The 23,882-nt window shown below is 39.2% G+C and overlaps 1 protein-coding gene across 2 annotated transcripts in view; it reads right to left on the reverse strand.

Moving 5' to 3' along the window:
• The window catches only part of LOC100265428 (protein SEMI-ROLLED LEAF 2), a 36,157-nt gene extending 12,840 nt beyond the window's left edge, over positions 1–23,317 (reverse strand). Inside the window, exons 1-5 of one of the 2 annotated variants that reach the window (XM_002277673.5) lie at positions 22,897–23,317; positions 21,916–21,990; positions 20,536–20,651; positions 375–489; positions 132–260 (exon numbers count right to left, since the gene is read on the reverse strand). In XM_002277673.5, coding sequence (XP_002277709.2) covers positions 132–260; positions 375–489; positions 20,536–20,651; positions 21,916–21,990; positions 22,897–23,031 — 570 coding nt within the window. In that variant the 5' untranslated portion in view covers positions 23,032–23,317. The remainder of the gene's footprint in view (positions 1–131; positions 261–374; positions 490–20,535; positions 20,652–21,915; positions 21,991–22,896) is intronic. The other variant, XM_059741407.1, reaches the window with a different exon arrangement.
• Between the last annotated feature and the right edge of the window lie 565 nt (positions 23,318–23,882).

Raw genomic sequence — 23,882 nt, forward strand, 5'->3', positions numbered from 1 at the left:
AATAAAGGTACTACACAGTAACATAAACAAAGAAGCATGTGAATATTCATAAACCATTTTCAGTAAAACTAAAAGCTTACAGTATCAAACATATACTAAGATGTAACTACATCAGCATGACGGTGTGTTACCATTGAAGAAAGGGCTTGAAGCCCAGCAGAATGTAATTGTTGTACCCTCTCATCATCACCCATTTCTTGAGCAACAAGACAAAGTTTTGGAATTAAGCCATCTAAGTTGAACATATACGTACTATCCCCCTGCACAACCAAATAATGTCATATATGAGGTTAACAAACAGTTCCATATATAAGCAGCAAAAACGAAAAAATAAAATAAAATAAAAAAGACAAAGAACTAATCAACACTCCCACCTGATTATTTACAAAATCAAAAAGAGCCTGGCAACCTATGATGCGCAGTTCATCTTGCCGTGTTTGGTCCAGCAAAATGTGTATGATGCTAAGCAAGCTACCCGCAAACAATGGCCTGATATGCATCATTATTAGTCATTGTGTAAATAGATCGGATGCCCAGAATAAGAAAGTAATGATCATAACTTGTATTAATGTTATACAACTTGTCAAATGAATGAAGATATATTATTTCTGTATCAAAATGTTATGCAACTTGTCATCTAGATATCTCTTTTGGTAATCAAAAATCTACTAAAGATGCCAAGGCAGCATGAACAGAGTTCAGATAGTATACAATTATGCCCAAGATCCCAAAGAGAAGAAAGCACCTAATATTCAACTCAATGAGAATCCAACTCAATATAAAAATAAAAGAATGATATGTAACACCACAGAACAAATTTTTTCAAAAGCATTCAGTGAGAGAACATCTCCTCATCTTGAATAGAACATAGATAATGAGAAAACAAATGGCCTACAATCTTTTTGTCAATTCTCCCCAAAGACTAAAAGAAACTTTTTAGAATCTTGGTGATATAAATTGATAAAAAATAATAAGATAAAGAGGACAAAATGAAAAAACTTGAGTTAGCCTTTTCATTTTTCATTTTTATTTTTTTGATGAGTAAAGCAAGAGGATGTTATAAACAAGAAACGCTAGCAGGGCACCTCCAAGTACCCCCAGGGACATAGAGAGTACACAATGGACGCTTAAAGACGCTTCCCAAAGAATAAAAGAGGAACAAAAAAAACACCCCCCTCGATAAGAGCTCAACTAGTCAACAAAATCTACAATAGAAGGAAGACCAAAACCTAAAAACAACTTAAACCAAGCCCATAGATTACAAAGAAAACAGTGTTTCAGCCCTTATAAAGAATGGTCCTCATTTTCAAATGATCTACTATCTCTTTCCTTCCAAATTGTCCAGCATAAGCACAAAGGGGTAGCCCACCATGCCTTTTTCCACTTTTTACTCACAAAAGAGTCATGTCATTCCAATAGTGTCTCTTTGACCATTGAGGGAAGCCCCCAAGACACACCAAACAAGAAGAACAATAAATGTCATAAAATCCTTGTCTTGACACAGTGGATAAAGATGTAATCAATGGACTCTTCTTCTAAATGAAAAAGGAAACATCTATTTGTCAAAGATCACCCTCTCCTTTTTAAATAATCAAAGGTTAAAATCATTTCCTAAGTAGCCTCTAAAGCAAAAAAGCCCGCCTTTGACTTCACAAAAGAGTTCCAAATAACACTTATTAAAAAAGAAATTTTACTTTCTGACTCCAAAGCCAAGTAAAGGGCTTTAATAGAAAACTTACCCTTCTTTGACCCTATTCCAAATCATCTTAGCTTCCTCTTCTCTGCACACCATCCTCCTTTGCAATCTCGAAAGAAACACTCCATTAATTTTACCTCTCAATCATTTAGGAGCCTAGTGAAGCAAGAGGCCCAATAACCCCCTTCATTTGATAGGTTCCAAACATCCGCCACCCAAGCCTCCTTTGAAGCAGCAATAGCAAATAGAGAAATGAAGGTAGCACACAATAGTTCATCACCACACCACTAGTCCCTTCCAAAATCTTACTCCCCCTCCCCTCCCCCCCCAATTACCAACTAAAAAAGCAACTTCACTAGCCAAAAAATTTCAATCCTTTCTAATGGTTTTCCATAACCTTATCCCATATCTTTCTCTTACTTCCTGGGAGCGCCATGATCCTTCTTCTATCTCATACTTTTGATTTGTAACTTGCTTCCATAAAGCCCTCTACCCTCAGCATAACACCAACTCCATTTACAAAAAAAAGGCTTTCTTAAGAGTCATGAGATTCCTAACCCCTAAGCCACCTTTATTTTTGTCTAAACAAAAAATAGTTCACCTTACTAAATGTGGTTTCTGGTCAAGGGCCCCTCCTCTTCATAGGAAATCCCTTTAAATTTGCTCCAATCTCACCCTGATTGTCCTTGAAATGCAAAACAAAAACATGAAATAAATATGTCTACTAGATAAAGTGCTTTGAATCGAGATAAGCCTCCCAAAGTTAGCCTTTTCATTTTATGCCAAATATTTATTTTTAGCATAGGTTAATGGATGTTTATTTAGGTCTTTGTAAGGTAGGTCAAGGAAGATTTTCTCAATTTTCATGTCTTTGTCAAATTCAACTTTCAAATTTAGCCCTTGAGTATTATATTTTCCCTTTATGAAAAAAAAAAATTCATCAAAGAAGTGGACATTTCAAAGGTAAAATTAAACTAAAAACAAATTACTTAATATGGGATCCTTATATGCTCCATCTTATTATCTTAATCTCAGAGAAGTACACATTATTAAATTTTATTTCTTACCTTGCTTATTTTTGTTCATAAGAGTTTTGAGTATTTTAGAACCTTGATTTTTGAGAAGGTATTCATACAAGCTCCATTCTCATGGAAATCATTGAAACTTTATCATTGACTTTTATTATTACCTTGCTTATTTTTATTTATAAGAGTTCAAGTATTAGAAGTTTGATTTTTTTTTATTTTTTTATTTTTTTTTTATAAGTAAGCCAGAATTGTATTAAACCAAAGGCAAAAAGTCACACTGCATACATGGGGTATACAAGGCGGCTAAGACCTCACAAGCAAAAAAGAAAGCCAAAAGCGCCTCACTACCCCTTAAGTGGAAGCTAACCACTCCAAAAAGCCTATAAGGGAGAAAGACTCCTCTCCAATATACAATCTAGCCCAGCTCCATAAATTACAAACAAAAAAATTCTTGAGTTTTTGAATATCTAACACCCTCCCCCCCTAAAGGCTAATCTATCTCTCTCCTTCCAAATCGTCCAAAAAATACACAACGGGATGGATTTCCATATCTTTTTCCTTTTCTTCCCCACAAAAAGGCCCCTCCAACAAGTTAAGACGTCCTTTACAGTTTTTGGAAAGACCCACTGAACACCTAATAACCCAAGGACGATATCCCACAGGACTCTGACCACTATACAGTGTATAAGAATATGATTTACAGTTTCTTCTTTCTTCTTCACACCCACACAAAAAACAACAATTAAGGAGTTGTCACCCTCTTTTCTGTAGTCTGTCAAGAGTAAGCACCTTCCCCCACATAGCCTCCCAAGCAAAGAACGCAACTTTGGTTGGAACTCTATCCACCCAAATACAACTTGTCGGAAAAGCAGTGTCATTGGGGTTGCCCAACAAGTTGTATGCTTTCTTAACCCTAAACTGTCTGTTTCTTCCTCCCTTCCAAAAAACTTAGTCTTCCTCCAAGGAAGGCCTGTGACCCCTCAAAACATGGAGCAAGTCCCTTATCATATCCAGCTCCTAATCATTAAAATCCCTAAAAAATCTTAGGTTCCAGCCTCCTTGTCCAAAATTCTGGTCCCACATCTCCTTCACTGTAGCATTCCTATGAACAACCATGGCAAAGAGATGAGAGAAGTTTTGGGACAGCGCTGTACCAGTGCACCATACATCAGTCCAGAATCTGATTTTGGTGCTCTTCCCAGCTATGAGCACACCATATTATCCCAATACCAATCAGTTTCTTTCAAGATCTCCTTCCAAACCCCTACTTTGAACGGCCCATTAGCCTTCTTTGTCCTCCAACCAAGACCCTCTTGCCCATATTTCTCCATGATCACTATCACTTGTTTCCAAAGATTGTCTTTATCATAAGCAAACCTCCATATCCATTTACCAAGCAAGGCTTTGATTATTGAAATGATATTCATATGACTTGCATTCTAGCCTCACTTATTTTTCATTGCTTCATAAAATTATGAGTATTACAAAAGTTTGATTATAAACAATGTTCATTAAATTTTGAAGTTTGAACTTGCTTTATTTAAGTTAATATGATCCCAAATTTGACTGGATATTAAAGTTGAATAAAACAACTAAGATTGTTATAACTATTGAAGAAAGGCTTGGGATAGAACTTTCACAAAGGGAATGCATGTCATGAGTATGGACATCGCCACAAGCAAGAAGCATCCTGCTATACCATATAATAAGCTCACAGTTCACAAATTACTTATATTTCAGTATAACAACTTATAAATTCATGATTTTAGACACTTGTTAAACTTAAATACTTGAATATATATTGTTTGTGTAGATTTCATTGACTGTATATCAGGTATTTCTAATGTGGATGTCATTTCTTTTTCCTTTCTTTGTAGTTTGGCTATGTATACCTCATGTATACTTTGATTGTGTCCCCATTTTGTTAGGCCTTTCTAATAATTCCTTTATTTGCCTAAAAAATGTTAATTTTTTGTCAAGTTCATCAAAATTCTAGTATTCAATGTTAGCATGTGTATGACATTAAAAACGTCATATTTTTTGCTCTTACAATATTTTTCTTTTATAGCTGATGGGTTTTCTTTTGGGTTCATGGTTGAAGTGAAACCAAGAACCTCTCAAATATCAACCTCAACCCTTACGACTTGAGCTAAGTGAGCTTTACTTATATATATATATATGATAAACAACAACTTTACTTGCAATACATGTGTTTGTATGTGATAATTTTTTTATTTTTTATTTTTATTTCTCAATATACAAGATAAACTCATGATATGTATACACAATATGAAAAAAAAAAAGTAAAAACAAGATATGATATGCTTTACAAGCTGACAAGTATGACTTTAACTATGGACTTTTCTTATTTCTCCAAATCCTTAGAATCAATTAATTTCAACGATATCCCAGAAAGAGTATTCCTTTATCATCTAGCATCTAAAAGAGAAACTCAATGACTTCCACCCACATGGATCCTCCAATTCTTCTTATGCCATATTCATCAACAGGGACCACCTCATTAGTAAGGAGCTCATATGTAAGTTGAAAGGGAAAGGGATTTGGGTTTAGGGAAATTTTTTTTGAAGAATATAGACCTCTTAGGAAAGTGGCTATGGAAGTTCCTGAGGAAGAAGAGTCATGCATCTTGAGCATCTATGGGTGATGTAGGGCAACCCTAAGGTGGGTGCCTACAATTAGGTGGGCTAGGGTTTTTATTTTCTAAGGTTTAAGGAAAGGAACAAGAGATAAAGTTTATGGAAGTGAAATAATATAAAATAAAAACATAGAAAAATAAGATAAAGAGAAAAAATGATAGAAACTTTACAATCGCACTAAGACCTTCTAGAAGTCTCACCTAAAAGAAAATCAGTGGAATCTCACCATTAAAAATTGGAAAGTATGCAAGAAAACATATTATTAATCATCAATTAATCATTTGGTTTACATCAATTAGTCTTATTTGTAGGCTTCCCTAAAAAATCCAAATTCTACTAGGATTCTAATAACCTATTATGATTCTAATTATAATTCTCCTATAACCTAATTAGATGCTCCTAATTTTATTCCAATAAATACTAATTCTAATTTAATTCCAATTATGATTTTCCACGATCATTTGAAATCTTGAACAATGTCTTCTACCATTTTTTCTTCGTAAACTCTTTATCACGATAAGATAGGTTCTCAAGATCTCTTAAAGTTCTTCAATTTCATGCAAGACAAGTACCAAACTTCGAAAGACTTTCCAATTTTGTAAACCAAGTTGATAGTTCTCAAAATAATTACGTGTCATCAACAAACTTGTAGTAAGTTGTATTCCAACATAAGAGGAAATTGATTAGGTAATTATATAGGCCACAAATCAAAAAAATCATAAAGGATATTCTTTATCTTGATATTCTTTATCTTTCTCTTTAAATCCATCCACTTCTTCAGTTAGTAAAGCATTCAAATTGACACATAGAAAGCACCTTTTTTGGTTGTTCCTCTTTTGGCTTCCTAACTGGCGAAACTTCTTTCATCGGATGAATGATCTTCTTACGCCCATTTTGTATGAAAATATATGTATTTTCATAGCCATGAAACTCTTCTATTAAAAAGAGGTATTTCAGGCAAAACATGACTCACCTTTATTGGTAAGCCTCACACCATACAGACTCTTCAAAGTCCTACCAATAAAAAATAGGACCAAGTAACGAAAACTTACTGGAATTGAGGTATCATTAACCCATACTACTCGAAATGGATTTGGATGTTTCTCTATTTTAAGATTTAGGTTCGTAAGAGCTTTCTTGGCAAGACACCATACAAGTCATGCCAATGTTGAAGGTCTCTGTGGAGAGGAAGACCTTCTTGGTTAGGTGGGAAGGCGAGCATGGAAGAATTTGGTGCTCGATTACAGAGCACATCAGAGGCTCTATTTATGCCTTAGGATTCGAAAAGGAAGAAGTCGGGTGATTGATTGAACTTTTGACGAAAGTCATCGAATTGAAGAGTCACTTGGGGTTCAACTGAAAGTACAGGGGGAAATCCTGCGTCCATTTGATGGAAATATGCTTCAACAACCACAGAAGGTTCATAAGGATTTCGGAGTTCGCTACCAACAGAAAACCCACTTTTCTGGTTATTCCTGAGGGTAAGAAGGGCAGAGGTTGGGAGAATCCAAAAAGTGCTCTGTCTTCTTTGTCGGTGGTCCCCCCATTGAATGCATATGAAAAAAGAAGACAATCCAGAGTGGAAAGGTTTAACCACAATCACATGGGTCCTCTATATAGGTCTTTTGCGAACGTAGTCAAAGATGAAGGACCAAAGAGAGGTGGACTTGTTCCTGTTGGGAGGTAGGCGTGTGGTGTACGATTGCAATGCAGATTGTAGTAAATGGGTTGAGGTTGGTTGAGCTGTGGCGAGAAGATTAGGGAAGAAGGGAGTGGTTACGATTGTGCCCTTCTCAGGCGGAAAAGGTGTTTTTTTTTGTAGAAACGATAAAGGAAGCTCTCTTTCTTCAGGATTTAAGGTTTATTAAGATTGAGGGAGGGAATTCAGTTCAGTTGAGAAGATGGTCACCAAAGGAAAATTCGATAGTTGAGGGGAAGTTCAAAGGAGGTTGGATTGAGCTACAGGGTTTGCCATTTCATCTCTGGTTTGAGGTACATCTGAAGAAAATAGTGGAGCAGTGGGAGACAGTGATTGAAATTAATTGGCAAACGTTGAAATTGTTTGATCTTAGCAAGGCGAGGGTAAGAATTGCAATGAAGGATCAGTCAATTCTTCCAGCGTTGATTGAGGTGATAGATGAGAATTGGGTGTTTACTATTTCTGTCGCAGTGGTCGGAGGTGAAGAGGTCAAGAGAGACAGAGTAATGGGTGAGTTGACTCGGGAGGGCTTTGAATCTCACTCGGGGACAAGTAGTGGAAGGCGGAAGGAGAGAGATGGATCAACGGCTAGAGGTAGTTTTCGCGTTGGGGAAGCTGGCAAAAAAAATAAGGAAGGAAAAAGGAGTTCGATTGAAGTTTTTCTAGTGGGGACACATGGTAAGAGTGGTCAAAGTATGAGGAACAGCTGGTTCAGTTTGAATGCAAAAAAAACGGAACTTTGGGCCTGTTGGGACAGAGATGGCGGGCGAAGCTTCGGCCGACGGGAACGAGGCCATCTCAGTCGAGAATGGTCGGGCCTTTGAGAGAGAGGCCCAGTCTCCCTCCAAATTCAGCCCACTAGCATAAACGGGTTGTTTCTTAGAAGGCCTATTGAGGATGGGCCTAGGAACAAGAGAAAATAAGCCCGCTAGAAAGCAGGGATCGTTACGAAGTGAAGGAGTCTCTGTAGGGGGAAAGGGGAAAGGAGTTTCAGCTGATCCTGATGTTCAGACGAGAGGATCCGTGAAGAAGGAAGTGAAGTTCGGTTCAAAGAAGCTATGGACTACCCTATTTCCTCCAAGTTCCGCCGACATGGTTCTTGAAGTCGCAGCGAGCCTCTTTTGCTTAGGAAGCCTTCGTCGAATAGCAAAGAGCTTCCAATGGAGGAGGCTTTCGGGGCGGGAGCTCAATGGGAATGAGGATTCAGCGTGAGTCCTATCTTCATGCGTCGATTGCCAAGGAATCGAGAGCGGTGTTCGGGGGAAGGGGCTTCGTCGTCTAAAGGCAAAGACATTGCACGCAAACCCTTTCATGAAGAAGACAGGACAGGATTTTTGGGCCGAGTGGGGTTTGATCTTCGTGGTTCTTCAGTCACGTTTTTGCCTTCTAATCCTGAAATCAAAAGTAAAGGGCTCAACTTTTAGGGGAATTGTGGAATTTGGGTAGCGAAAAACTTGGAGGTAAACTCGTTCTCTCCTTCTTAGTCACCCATGTCTTCTTTTCCCACTTCTTCTGGGATGACACTTCCATTTCTGAGCCCTTCTACTCCTGTTTTCCCTAGTTCAGTCGTTCAGTCTCCATTTCACATGGAAAATCGAGTAATTTCCGAATTTTTTTTTCCAAAAATGACGATGTTGGTACTTTATGTCAAAATGGTGTTGGCATTCCAAACCTGGTTGTGGTGGAGTCCCAGTCTGCTTGTTCAAACTAGGTGCCCGAGAGTCTCCATCCCATTAAGTTCAAAACCAATGTGTCTAGTGAGGTTTCCAACCTGGTTACAGTTAGTCAGGGTGATGATGTGGTCTTCCCATCGGGCGAGTTCCAAATTAAAGGTCTGTCTCCCAGGAAAATGGCTAAAGTGCGTAAGGTTTTAAGCTCTCTAGATATTAAGGTATATTCCAAGAGGAAGAGCAGACAAAGCAAGTTTGTGAGACCTGGTGGAACCGGTTTGGGGGTTTAAAGTCTGTATTGTTTTTCCATGAAAATAATTAGTTGGAATACTAGAGGTTTGGGATCAAGGAAAAAGCGAAGGGTGGTTAAAGATTTTCTAAGGCTAGAGAATCGGGATATAGTGATGATACAGGAAACAAAAAAGATAGAGTGTGACAGAAAGTTTGTGGGTAGTATTTAGACGGTCATAAATAAGGATTGGGCTGCTCTTCATGTGTACGGGGCTTCAGGTGGGATTCTGATCATTTGGGATTCTAATAAACTACGCAGTAAGAAGGTGGTATTAGGATCCTTTTCGGTCTCAGTCAAGTTTGCTTTGGATGGATGGTCCCTTCTTGGTTGTCCGCAATTTATGGCCCAAACAGTCCCTTGCTTATGAAGGATTTTTTGGTGGAGTTGTTAGACATTTTTGGTCTATCTTTTCCGTTATGTTGCGTGGGCGGTGATTTTAATGTCATAAGAAAAAGTTCAGAAAAATTGGGAGGATCTAGTCTAACTTCAAGCATGAAGGACTTTAATGATTTTATAAGAGAATGTGAATTGATTGATCCATCTTTATGGAACGCACCATTCACTTGGTCAAACATGCAAGAGTCTCCCGTGTGTAAAAGATTGGACCGATTTCTTTACTCAAATGAGTGAGAGCATTCCTTTCCTCAAAGCCTTCAAGAAGTTCTTCGTAGAAGGACTTCGGATCATTGGCCGATAGTTTTGGAAACCAACCCATTCAAGTGGAACTCAATACCCTTTTAGGTTTGAGAATATGTGGTTGCAACATCCTAATTTCAAAGAGTGCTTTAAAAGTTGGTGGAGTGGTTTTCAAGGAACTGGGTGGAAAGGTCACAAGTTCATGAGGAAATTACAATTTGTTAAGGCCAATTTGAAAGAGTGGAATAAGGTTTCTTTTGGAGTGTTAGATGAAAGAAAAAAAAACATCCTGAATGAAATAGCTAACCTTGATGCCATTGAGCAAGGAGGGGGTCTCACTTCTAAACTTTTAGTTGAAAGAACTTTAAGAAAAGGGGAGCTAGAGGAATTAATTTTGAGGGAAGAAATTCATTGGAGACAAAAAGTTAGGGTGAAATGAGTTAAGGAAAGGGATTGTAACTCAAGGTTTTTTCATAAAGTGGCTAATGACAGGCGAAATAGGAAATTTATCAAGGTATTGGAGAATGAAAGAGGATTAGTGTTGAATAATTCAAAGAGCATCACAGAGGAGATTTTACTTTACTTTGAAAAGCTTTACTCAAGTCATACTGAAGAGTCTTGGAGAGTTGAAGGCCTAAATTGGTCCCCCATATCTAAAGAGAGTGCGTCTAGGTTGGACTCCCCTTTTACTGAAGAAGAGATTTATAAGGCTATTTTTCAGTTGGATAAGAATAAGACGTCGAGTCCTGATGGCTTTACCATTGCAGTGTTTCAAGATTTTTGGGATCTGATCAAGGAGGATTTAGTGAGAGTGTTTGTAGAGTTCCATAGTAGTGGGATTATCAATCAAAGCACTAATGTCTTTATAGTTCTGTTGCCCAAAAAAAGTATGACAAAGAAAATCTCAGACTTTAGACCTATTAGCTTGATCACTAGTCTTTAAAAGATAATAGCCAAAGTGTTATCAGGGCATCTAAGAGGGGTACTACACGAAACTATTCATTCTACTCAAGGCGTTTTTGTTCAAGGAAGACAAATATTGGATGCAGTTCTCATAGCCAATGAGATACTGGATGAGAAAAGACATTCAAGGGAGGAAGGAGTCGTATTCAAAATCGATTTTGAAAAGACTTACGACCATGTGTGCTGGGATTTTTTGGATCATGTGTTGGAGAAGAAGGAGTTTAGTCCTAGATGGAGGAAATGGATGAGAGGTTGTTTGTCCACGGTATCTTTTGCAGTCTTAGTGAATGGAAACGCTTTGGTGGGTCAAGGCATCTAGAGGCTTAAGACAAGGCGACCCTTTATCCATCTTTTTATTTACTTTAGTCGCAGATGTTATAGAGAGCAAAGGAAAGAAATTCATTGGAGGGTTTCAGGGTGGATAGGAACAGTACAAGGGTGTCCCATTTGCAATTTGCAGATGATATCATTTTCTTTTCTAACACTAGGGAGGAAGATTTGCAGACTCTCAAGAGTTTATTGCTAGTGTTTGGGCATATTTCTGGGCTTAAGGTTAACTTTGACAAGAGTAATATTTATGGCATCAATCTTGAACAGAATCATCTTTCTAGGTTGGCCGAATTGCTTGATTGCAAGGCTTCTGGGTGGCCTATACCCTACTTAGGTCTTCCTTTGGGAGGGAATCCCAAGACTTGTGGCTTTTGGGATCCAGTGATTGAGAGGATCTCAAGAAGATTAGATGGGTGGCAAAAGACTTTTTTATCCTTTGTGGGTAGGATAACTCTTATCGAATCTTGCCTCACCCACATGCCTTGCTACTTCCTTTCCTTGTATAAGATACCCACTTCAGTGGCTGCAAAAATTGAGAGATTGCAAATGGATTTTTTATGGTCAGAGGTTGGGGAAGGTAAAAGAAATCATCTTGTTAGTTGGGATGTAGTGTGTAAGCCGAAGACAAAAGGGGGTTTGGGATTTGGGAAGATAGCTCTAAGGAATGTCGCACTCTTAGGGAAATGGTTGTGGAGGTACCCTAGGGAGGGTTCAGCTCTATGGCATAAGGTTATTTTAAGTATTTACGAATCACACTCTAATGGATGGGATGCCAACACTATAGTTAGATGGTCACATCGTTGTCCTTGGAAGGCTATTGCACAAGTCTTTCAAGAGTTTTCCAAGTTTACTCAATTTGTAGTAGGAGATTGGGAAAGAATTCGGTTCTGGGAAGACTTGTGCTGGGGGGATCAACCTTTGGGTTCCCAATATCCAAGACTATTTAGAGTAGTCACGGATAAAAATATTCCTATTTCTTCAATTCTTGGATCTACTCATCCCTTTTCATGGAACTTTAATTTTTGCCGCAACCTATCCGATCCTGAGATAGAAAATTTAGAAGGCCTCATGCGGTCACTTGATTGTTTGCATTTGTCATTTTCGGTTCCAGATGCGAGATCCTGGTCTTTATCTTCGTCAGGGCTTTTTACAATCAAATCTTTCTTTCTGGCCTTATCTCAATGTTTTGGTTCTCCTCCAATTTTCCCTACTAAGTTTGTTTGGAAATCCCAAGTCCCTTTCAAGGTCAAGTCCTTTGTCTGGTTGGTAGCATACAAGAAGGTAAATATTAATGACTTGCTACAACTGAGAAGACCCTACAAAGCTCTTAGTCCTGATATTTGTAAGTTGTGCATGAGGTATGGAAAATCAGCTAATCATCTTTTCCTACATTGTTCTTTGATGATGGGGTTATTATGGCACAGATTATTTTAGTTAACCAAGATGGATTGGGTTCCCCCAATGAGCATTTCCGACATGTTGTCCATCAATTACAATGGCTTTGGTTTATCGAATAGAGGGATAGAATTGTGGCAAGCTGTGTGCATAGCTTTAATTTGGATTGTGTGGCGGGAAAGAAATACAAGGATTTTTTAGGATAAAGTAAGGAATTCAGAGAATCTTTGAGATTCTATTCATTTCCTTACTTCTCTTTGGGCTTTTTGCTCCAATGTTTTTAAGGGGACTCCCCTTATTGTGTTACAACTTGATTGGCTAGCGGCGTGAAATTCCTTTGGGTTGGTCTAGTCTAGAGAGTTTGTTCGTTATCACATTATATTTCTTGTTTTCGCATTCTTGTAGTTTAGTTTTCTTTGGTGGGAAGATTTCTCATCCTTTTCTTGTACTTCTTTTTTTATATTAATATATTCCTTTGTCATTTCCTATAAAAAAAAAGAGCTTTCTTGGCAAGAGGTATGTGTATAGAAAATGCTAGTATGTTACCAATCTTCTTCTTTTTTCACTTTTGGGACAGCTAACAAAAGTTGCACTACAAGACTATGGCCTTTTGTCATGCCATCATAGTAATCACATTCTTCACTAAGTTCATCTTCATTGTGGGTCTTTTCTTCCTTTGGATAATTCTCCAATTTAGATTTTGGTTCTTCAACACAAAAAGTGTAAAGCATTGCTTTGGCACACAACAACATAATGACCATGCCGAGTACATTCAAAACATAAAAGAATCATGCCTACCTTTTTATCTCTAATATTCATTGAAGTTTTACCCTTATTAGTGACTATTAGGCACACTCAAAGCTTTTTGATTGCTACCTTCACTATTCACATAGTTAGAAGTTTGGAAATTTGTTGTACTCAATAGTTTGTTTATTGTCTAGTTAGAGAAAGTGCCCTCAATTTGTGAACTTGTACATTTGGAAGCCTAAAACTTGAGCCATTTTTCTATTTTAAGGGGATAGTTGATAAACATCATCTACGGTATAAGTATGTGTAGCTATCATCTCAAGTTGAATTTCCATTCGAATGCCAACTTTATAGTAGGCAACAAGTTAGGACTCACTTTTCCACACTTAATTCCAAATGCTCAACTTATGGAATTTTTCTATATATTCTTCAGTTGACTTAGTACCCTTGTTTAAGAGAAAACAATTTTGTGTACATGAGTTGTTCATAGTTAGTTGGGAGAAAGTGTTCCTTCATCTTCAACTCCATCTTATCTCATGTGCCTATAGGTTGTTGTCCAGTTCTATAAAGTCGATTCTCAATATTATGTTACCATATACGTGTTGCTCTTTTTAACTTTGCCTTCATAAAATGAACTTTTCTATTTTTGGGCATAGCATACCAATCAAAGTAATCTTCCATCAATATAATCCAATCAACAAAATTTGTTGTATTTAATTTTCCATAAAATTTAGCAACTTCAAGGCGTACCTTTTATCTCACATCATCATCTAGCTCAAACATTTTGCTTCTTCTTTGACTTCCTATAATAAAATTGTCTTGTTCTTCGCATAATCTTTTTTTTTTTTTGATAAGCAAACATATATATTAGCAAAAGGCAAAACGCCGCAAAGCATACAGGAAGTATACGAGGCGACGGGGGCCTCACAAGCTTACCAAAAAAACAACAAAAAACCAACCAACCCTTAACTGGAGGCTATCCACTCCAGGAAACCTATAAGGGAGCGAGACTCCGCACCACTATACAATTTTGCCCACCCCCACAAATTACAAACAAAAGAATTCTTAACTTTCTGTATAACTAACTCCCCCCCCCCCCCCCCCCTCTGAATGCTAATCTATTCCTCTCCTTCCAAACCGTCCAAAAAATAAATAGCGGTATGGATCTCCAAATTTTCTCCCTCTTTTTTCCCACAAAAGAACCCTTCCAGCTGACAATCGCCTCCTTAACAGTTTCTGGGGAAGACCCATTGGGCTCCAACTAAGCCAAGAACAATCCCCCATAACACTCTAGCCACTGTATAATGTATAAGAAGATGGTTGACGTTTTCCTCAGCCAAACCACATAAGTAGCAGCGATTAGGAAGCTGCCACCCTCTCTTTTGTAGCCTATCAAGCGTGAGAACCCTCCCCCAAGTAGCTTCCCACGCAAAAAACGCTAGCTTGGAAGGAACGTTCTCCACCCAAATGCCCTTTTTGGGAAAAATCAGGGTACTATGGCTGATCAGCAGCTCATACGCTTCCTTAACTTCAAACTTCCCATTTTTCCCCCCCTTCCATAGTGCCACGTCCTCCTCTAGGGTGATTCTTTGACTCCTTAAGATTTGTAGCAATTCATCAACCATGTTCAGCTCCCAATCATTGAAGCCCCTAGAAAACCTTAAGTTCCAACTTCCTAGGTCAGAATTGTGGTCCCATAACTCCCCCACAGTGGCACTCCTTTGGGCAGCCACATTGAAGAGTTGAGGGAACCTACGAGCCAACTCCACCTCCCCACACCAAGGGTCCTTCCAAAACCTGATTTTGGTGCCTTTTCCGACCTTAAAATTCATTTTGTCCCAACACCAATCAGCTTCTTTCATGATCTCCTTCCAAACCCCAACACCAAAAGCTCCATTTACCTTCTTAGTCCTCCACCCAAGTTCCTCTTGCCCATATTTTGCCACAAGGACACGTTTCCACATCTCCTCCTTAGCATAAGCAAATCTCCACACCCATTTTCCAAGAAGGGCTTTATTCAAAGGGACTAACTTCCTCAACCCCAATCCCCCCTTCTCCTTACGTGGCACACCCTCTCCCAATTGACAAGGTGGGCTTTTCTTTCCGTGCTTCCCCCTCCCCACAAAAAGTCTCTTTGCAACTTTTCTAGTCTTCTTGCCACTACCCTAAGCATACGGAAAAGGGACATCTGATATAGAGGCATGCTAGCTAGAGTACTCTTTATGAGTGCAATTCTTCCTCCCTTTGATATGTATTGCCGCTTCCAGAGGGCCAACTTCCACCTCATCCTTTCCTCCACCCCATCCCACACGCTCACAGCCTTATTGGGCGCACCCAGGGGCAGTCCCAGGTAAGTTGAAGGCAACTGACCTACCTTGCATCCCAACTCCACAGCCATCTCAAGGATCTCTTCCACCTCCCCTACCGGAATGATCTCACTTTTAGCCAAATTTATCCTCAGCCCTGAAGCGGCTTCAAACCAACATAAAATCCAGCTCAAAAATGTCATATCATCTTTCTTAGCCTCACAGAAAACTATGGCATCGTCCGCAAAAAGAAGGTGGGATATATTCACAGCCTGCCCCCTGCCCCTCTGGATCCTGCACTCGGAAATGCAGCCCCCTTCCACAGCCCTCCGAATAAAGGCGCTCAACACCTCCATTCCCATAATAAACAAGTATGGGGATAAGGGGTCGCCTTGCCGAAGCCCTTTAGAGCTAGAGAAAAAGCCAGCTGGTTCCCCATTAATTAACACTGAGAATTTAGCAGTGGAAATGCAGCTCCATATCCACTCTCTCCACTTAACCCCAAAACCCATTTTTTGCATAACCCTCATCAGAAACTGCCAATTCACACTGTCATACGCCTTTTCAATATCTAACTTGCAGATCAGGCCCTTTTCACCTCTTTTCTTCCATGAGTCAATCACCTCGTTTGCTATTAGAGACGCATCCAAAATCTGCCTATCCATGACAAAAGCGTTCTGGTCTGAAGAGACCACTTTACTAACCACGTTTTTAATCCTATTGGCCAGCACCTTAGCCAAGAGTTTATACAGCCCGCCCACTAGGCTGATCGGCCTGAAATCCCCCAGCTCCTCCGCTCCTCCTTTTTTTGGGATAAGGACAAGAAACGTGGTATTGAGGCTCTTGAGAAAAGCCTTTTGCTCATGGAAATCCTTGAACATCTCCAAAACCTCCTCCTTTACAAACTCCCAGCAGAATTGCCAAAAGGCCCCCGTGAAGCCATCCGGCCCAGGAGCCTTCTCCCCATTCATGCCCATAAGTGCCGAATGGACCTCCTCTTCCGTGAAGGGGAGCTCCAAGGTGTCCACCTCTTGTTGGCTAATCTGATTCAAGTCTAACCCCCCTATCTCTGCCTTCCACTCCGAGTCTTCCGTTAACAACCGTTGAAAAGCATCTACTATTCCATTCCTCACAGCTTGCTCCTCTGAAAGTCATACCCCATTTATTTTTATTTTTTCCATCGTCTGCCTTCTTCAGTGTGCGTTTGCCATTCGGTGAAAGTACCCCGTATTCCTATCCCCTTCTCTTAGCCACAGCTCCCTTGAGAGCTGTCTCCAGTGTATCTCCTCCAACTTAACCCATTTCGCGTAATCGTCTTTTACTTCTTTTTTCCTTGACAGTTCCTCCTCTATCAGGCCCCTCTCACTTTCCACTTGGTCCCAATAGTCCACTTGCTGCAGCGCAGCCATCTTATTGCTCTCCAGGTTCCCAAACACCTCTCTGTTCCAGACCTTTAGTTTCTGCTTAATCACCTTTAGTTTTGTAGCCAGCCTATAGCTAGCCCTTCCACTCACTGACATCCCCTGCCACCAACTCCGCAAAAGGTCTTTGAACCCTTCCACTTTCAGCCACATATTCTCGAACCTGAATGGTGATGGACCTCTTTTTATACCACCCCCCTCAATTATAATTGGAAAGTGATCCGATATAGGCCGCGATAGTCTCTTCTGGGTCACATTCCTAAACTGATCAAGCCAGCTGGGTGAAACCATAAACCTGTCCAGCCTGGCCCAGACTTGATTTTGAAGCCCCCCACTCCACGTAAAAGATCCACCTTGAAGAGGAAGATCAATAAGCTCAAGGTCATCCATAACCTGAGCAAACCTCCTCATAGCAGGTGAAATCCCCCCTTGCCTACTTCTTTCCCCTTGAGAGAGAATCACATTAAAATCTCCCCTTACACATCAGGGTTCTCCCCAAAGCCCTCTTATCGCTCCAAATTCCTCCCAAAGGCACTCCCTATCCTCTTTGGTGAAGGGGCCATAAACACCTGTGAACACCCATATTGCCCCATTTTCCACAGTTCTAAATTTACAGGAAATTGAGAATTGACCCTTCTCCCACTCCAACAGATCCAAAAACCTCTTGTCCCAACAAATTAGCACCCCTCCCGCTGCCCCAACTGCTTCAATAGTTCTCCAGTCTAAAAATCTCCCCACCCCTAAGCTTTTCACCATCCCATCCGTCATTAACTGTATTTTTGTCTCTTGGATACAGAATAAGTCGACCTTCTGTTTTCTAACCACAGACTTAATAATTCTTCTTTTATTAACATCATTTGCCCCCCTCACATTCCAGCTCAACATCTTAAGATTCATTAAACAAACAGAGTTGGCCCCCTCTACTTTTTAGGTGACTATTCTTCTTGTCACTCCCCTTGTATTTGATTGAGCATTCTAACCTTTTGAGCTCCCTCTCAAATTTTGATTTTTCCAGTAATCCTTTGCTATGGATCCTCTCCCGTCTTTTTCTGATTTTGGACAAGAAATCCAATATTTCTCTCTCCAGGCCTTCTACTGAAAATCCCAGAAGCTTGCTAAATTTAGCCAAGCTGCTATCCTCCCATTTAGTCTCCTTCTCGCTCCTTTGAGCCTAAGACCCCATCATAACTGGAGTGCATTCTGGGTTTTGGACTTCTAGAGCATCACAGTTGATCTCAATCAGGTCCCAGCAGCCCTCTCTACTCGCTGAAGGCCCCCCTAAGGTTGTGAGCTCCATCTTGCTTTCCTTCTGGAGGCCCGCCCTTGTTTCCCCAGAGTGGTCGCAAGACTCCCTCTCCGGAGTCCGACCAAAAAAATTAGAAGAAGAAGAAGAGGAATCCACAGCCCTTAGGTTAGAACCATACCTTAAGGCTTCATCCATGATCGCCCTCTCTGCCACTGAACACTGGAGAGCCTGCTGCCGCATCCCATTTGCCTCCTTCTCTCGGCACTTAATGAATTCCACTTCCAGCTTTAGGCCCAAACCATCTTCATAGTCCGTGCCAGTCTTTTGGACCTGCGTTTGGCCCAGACCACCCCCAACCTTTATAGCAGGCCCATGAGGCAAGAGCTCCAGCCCTTCAGAGGCCCTTCCCTCAGCTGGCTCACTTTCTTTCCCAATTGCAGCCCATTCATCCTTCTTATTAAAAGGCCTACCTTGCATAGTTGGGCCATAGTCCCACTTTTGGCCCACGGGGTCACAACCCAATCCAGATGAGCTTAACCCATCGCCTGCGAATCCGGAGCTTTGCCGGGTCGCCCGCCCAACTAGAGCCCAATTTTCAAACTGTCTCACCTGCTCTCCCGTCCCATCTTCTGACCGGCGCTGTTCCTTGGGTGCAGCGCCCAGATTTTCCTCCACACGCAATCCCGCACGTGGTTCTTCCTCACCCCTAACCTCCCCTCTCTGTCGCCCACAGCCATCTCGGCCATCCCCCTTTTTCTTCCTTATTTCCGGCGAGATCTCCCACCACAGCGTCACAACATACACCTCCCCCTCCACCCCAATCTCCATCGAACTCGGCAAAACCCCTTCAGACAGCTTTACTTTGATCCTTGCCCATTCCAGGTTCTCCTTCCTCTCTGTCAGAGGATCGACGTCCAAAAAACTGCCGCACGCGTCCCCCATTCTCTTCAGAATCGACGGCGCCCACAGCGAGATTGGTAGACCCACAATTCTAACCCAAGCTTCCTTCCTGTTCTCCCCCTCTGGAGCGCATCCAAATTTCGGACTCCACACCTCCAATCCCATTTGGATTCCTCCCACTAGTCTCGCCCCCGAGGCTAACACCCTCTTGGCTTCTTCCACTTTTTCAAACTCCAAAAGGGCACAGCCCTTCCCCAATCTAGCCAAACCTAGCTTACCTTTCAATCCCCACGCTCTTGCCGCTGCCCACCCCAAACTCGCAAGGTCTTCTTCTCGCGCTAAACTAGGGCTCCATTTGCCTATCAGGCACTGCCTCAATCTACTCACATTATTCTTTGTTTCCTCCTCCCTGAGCTCTGAGCCCTTGACCACTTCCGCATACAGCTTGCATGACTCCCTTACTCCTTGGTCACTTTCCTTTTCATCGAGCCAAAATCCTTCCCTCCGTAAAGCCTCTATCATAGCACCCATCCTCCCTTTTCCCTTCCCCCTCTTGGTATACAAATACCAAACCTCCTCTTCTCCATGTCCATCACCCCCAGACGGATAAAGCACCACCCGGCCCTATTCGCCTCTCTCACCATGGAGTAAAATCTCCCTTTTTCCTTCCAGCCCTTCTCCCATCTTCCTTCTTCCCCATTCCTCAGACACTGAGACAATCCTTCTAAGAACAATCCCACACTCGCCGGCCCCAGTCGGACCCAAGACACTAACTCACCCTTGCTTTTCGAGATTACAGCATGACGCTTTCCATTTCTCTCCTCAGCTTCTACTTCGAACATCTTCGATTCCACCACAAATCTATTTCCTTTCCTCCTCCCACGATTCTCCGCCCGAGACTCCCCTTTCTTGCTTTCGACCTCACGGAACCCCTCACTCTCTCTCATCTCATCCTAAGCCTGCAGTTGTTATGTCAAATACCCTTCGCATAGTCTATGAGGCAGTTGTCCAAATTGATGGCTTGCAGTCTCATCTTTAGCCAATCGTTTTTCTTGACACTTTTCTAATAACTTTATGATTCTAGTTATAATTCTCCTATAACCTATTTAGCTACTCCTAATTTTACTCCAATAAATATTAATCCTAATTTAATTCCAGCTAATACTAATGCCCATCCTCATCAGCATGTTTTCTTATTTGTGAAGCGCTACTAAGCTAAAAATTGGTGTTGGAACCAATCATAATATGGATAGAAACCAAAAAAATTCTACTTAGTTCCAAGAGATAAAAGCCCAAGTATAATAAATCATCATAGGATTTTTCCTTTGGGAGTTTTAGTAAAGAGTTCTTGTCATTTTTATCCCTAAAATTTAATTTTAGAATACAACACAAAGGCAAAAAAGAAAAAGATAAGGACACAGATGTCCTTGAAACAGCATCCCATTTTCTTTTCTTTCTTGCATATATTTCAGGAAATCAGAAAAATAAAACACCCTAAATAATGGCATTAACGTGAAGTCAAATTCAATAAATAGAAAAAAGAACTCACATTTGCTCCTTACAAGAAATCAATAACTTCCTGTAGATACACATGACAACTTTTACATGATGAAAGCGTTCAGTTCTCAATTCCTTGTAACATCTTTGCTCAAGATAAGTTGTGATCTGATAACAAGATATGTACCTTCCATTAATAAATCAGCAACAAAGCAGAGAGATAAACATTAAAAATAAAATATAGTTTCAGAAAAAAAAAAAAAAAAGGAAATGATATAGTTTCTTTACTATGAAACAGCAATGATGATTTATAAGAATGAAACTAGGTAATTGGCCATCAGCAAAAGACTGATATTGAACAAATCTAAAACATTATCAGTTTCCTACACAATGTCTTTCAAATCTTCCCTCTTTTAGGCACCATCCACTCCATACAAAGAATTTGCATAGATATCTGATAGCCCACAGCAATATTTTTCTTTTCTTTTTTCTTTTTTTTTCTTTTTTTGAAGTTTTTAGTTAAAAAAAATGTAGTTTGCATCCTATCTTCAACTGCCACTGGGGCGTGCAGATAAAAAGCAACAGGAACGAAATGGATTATGGATTTATAATTTCAAAACAAAACTAATTGGCAAAAGAAATATCAGGATGACAAACTAATTCTTGAAAATAATTCTTAAGCATGATCAAGAAAATCCATCTCAAATATCAAATGTCTTAAGTTAAATTTGAATATGAATAATTTTTATTCTAATTTTGCCTCATGGATGTTCTAGGGGGTTCATAACTTTCTAGATTTTCAAAGGCAGACAGACTCCTCCACATCAATCAATGTGTATTTGGCACATTGGTATAGATGTTGGTCAAAGAAAGAAAGACATAGATGGTGGTGTTTCAACCAATGTGTACTTGGCACTATGCATCTATTAACACAGGAGGAGCTCCAGAATTCATTTTTATTCCTAGTCGAATCATTTCACATTGGTGATCATGTAAAGATGATCACTAGCCCAAATAAGGATTTAAAGAATTCATACACATTAACATGCATGCCAATGTTAGAAGGAACTAAAATGTGTCATTAAAGAACATAAAGAGGTAACCAAGTTATTTAAGATAAAATTAATGCATCTCCCTCAACTTTTGAAGTTTATTAATTAGAATGGGAAATTGAAAAATATTAACTTTCTGATTTTGGAAGTATCAGGAGAAATAATTGTCATGCAACAATTTTAACCAAGTGCTAACTAGCAAGAAGGTATATCTACAGAAACCAAATAAATTGTACTGGTTACTTATACAAACAAATGCATAAACAAGAATGAGCCATAAATATAAGACCACATATAAAGATTAATCACTGGAATGCCAGCAAAATAAAATGGAGACATTGTTTTGAAGCTTAAGACACAGAAATGATTGATTAATGTACCTTTGGGATACGGAGAGGATTTCTCGAAGCATATTCACAGAGTTTACCTATTTTTCTATCGTTTGGCTCTTCTTCCTGCCAAAATAGAAAAAAGTGTCAGGAATAAAACAACTAAATATGTTATATAAAAAATAAACTTTCGTTCCATAGAACAAAAGACAAAAATATTATTTTTGGAATCTCTTAGAAAACTGAAATTGAATCTTGATTTCAAATGTAGAAACTATAAAGCATGGAGCTATTGCTATACATGAAATAAATAAATAAATTACAAACCACAAATCTCAATTGGCTAAAAGCCGAGCTTCTGGGCAAGAATGACAAAAATCTATTTCCAAGGAGCAAAGATAGAACAAAATTATCGGAAAGTATAATGAGAAGTTTGATCATCATTCTCTTGTTAATTTAAGAACCCATTTTTCTTATTACTGTAGACACACACCAAAATTTGATAAAAACAAATAATGCCCCATTCCAAATTATGCCAAGCCTTCAATTCTAAATCAAACCAAAGAAACAAACATTTTTAATCCTTTAAACAACAAAAAAACATATTCAAATTCCAACAAACAGTAACGACAAAGCACTTTTTCCCTTTCAATTACAGCCAAAAATCATCATTACCCTTCAAATTCAAACAAACCCAAAGAAACAACCATTTCAATTAGTTTTAAAAATCAAATTATCCCTTCAAAATCCGTTTCATCTAACTAATATGCCAATACATTTTCATCATCATTCTCTTGTTAATTACAACAAACCATCATTCTACCACTCTACATTTACTCCAAATTCAACAAAACATGTATTCCAATTTGAAACGAACATTAAATCCCCAATTTCAAATCAAACCAAAGAAGCAAACATTTTCAATTAGCTCCAACGACCATCATTGACGCATTAATTTCAATATAAGGATTCGTAAAATCTAATTAACCGCAATTAAACCAAATAAACAAACAAATGATGGATAAAACAAACTCGAGATCGAGGAAAAATCTCGGCCAGCAACTTCTTGTAGCGCTTGACAGGCTGCCTCGACCTTGACCTCATGGAAGGGCAAAAGAAACAGAGGCTGCCGCACACCGGCATCACTTTCCGAGAAATTATGCCCATTTTTAGATCCCAAAATTCACAAATCAACTCCTCCACACGATACAAAAGGTTGAAAAAAAAATTTAACTACAATTTTATTTGTGAAAATTCAGACAATGCGGGTGATTCTTGAAGAAATTGTGATCGGTGGGGGCGTGATCGGAGGGTGGAGATCGGTTGAGGAGGTGAGCAGCGAGATCACCGGATCTCCGACGACCTCCACCGGAAAGGAGGAAGATGAAGAAGAATAAAATGTGAAATGGTTTTTTTTTTTCTTTTTTTTTTCTTTTTCCTTTTTTTATTCTTCTTCTCTCCTGCCCTTTTATAACAAATTTTGAGATTATTGGTGGGCGATTTTTTGTAATTTCAAACGGCTATATTTGGCTTTGTGGGGCCATGATGAAATTACCTTTTCACCCTTTTCATAATTTTGATTCTTTGAATGTATATATATATACTTTTAGGAAATATATGATTCATCATTTATCATAAGATTATATCATTAAACTTCCAACTCGACCATTTCCTTTTTTGGAAAATATTATTAATTATAAAATTTTGCAAAATTAAAATTATTTGTACATTTTATGGGCGTGAGAAAAAAATAAATGTATATGGACAAGAAAATAAAATTACAAATGTACATTAAAAAATTTGATCCACTAAATTTGATTTTTCTTTTAAATATTAAAAATTAGTATATTCTCAATATTGAAAAAAAAAACGATTTTTTTCAATTCATTTCCTTAAAAATTATGGGTATTACCAAATCAATCTTATTAAAAGTTAATTTAATAATTACATAATTACTATTAAATATGTCCAAGAAGTAATACAACAAATCAATTCCATGGCCATATTAGTACTCATAA

This window comes from Vitis vinifera, chromosome 13 (genome assembly GCF_030704535.1).
Source record: "Vitis vinifera cultivar Pinot Noir 40024 chromosome 13, ASM3070453v1".
NCBI lineage: Eukaryota > Viridiplantae > Streptophyta > Magnoliopsida > Vitales > Vitaceae > Vitis > Vitis vinifera.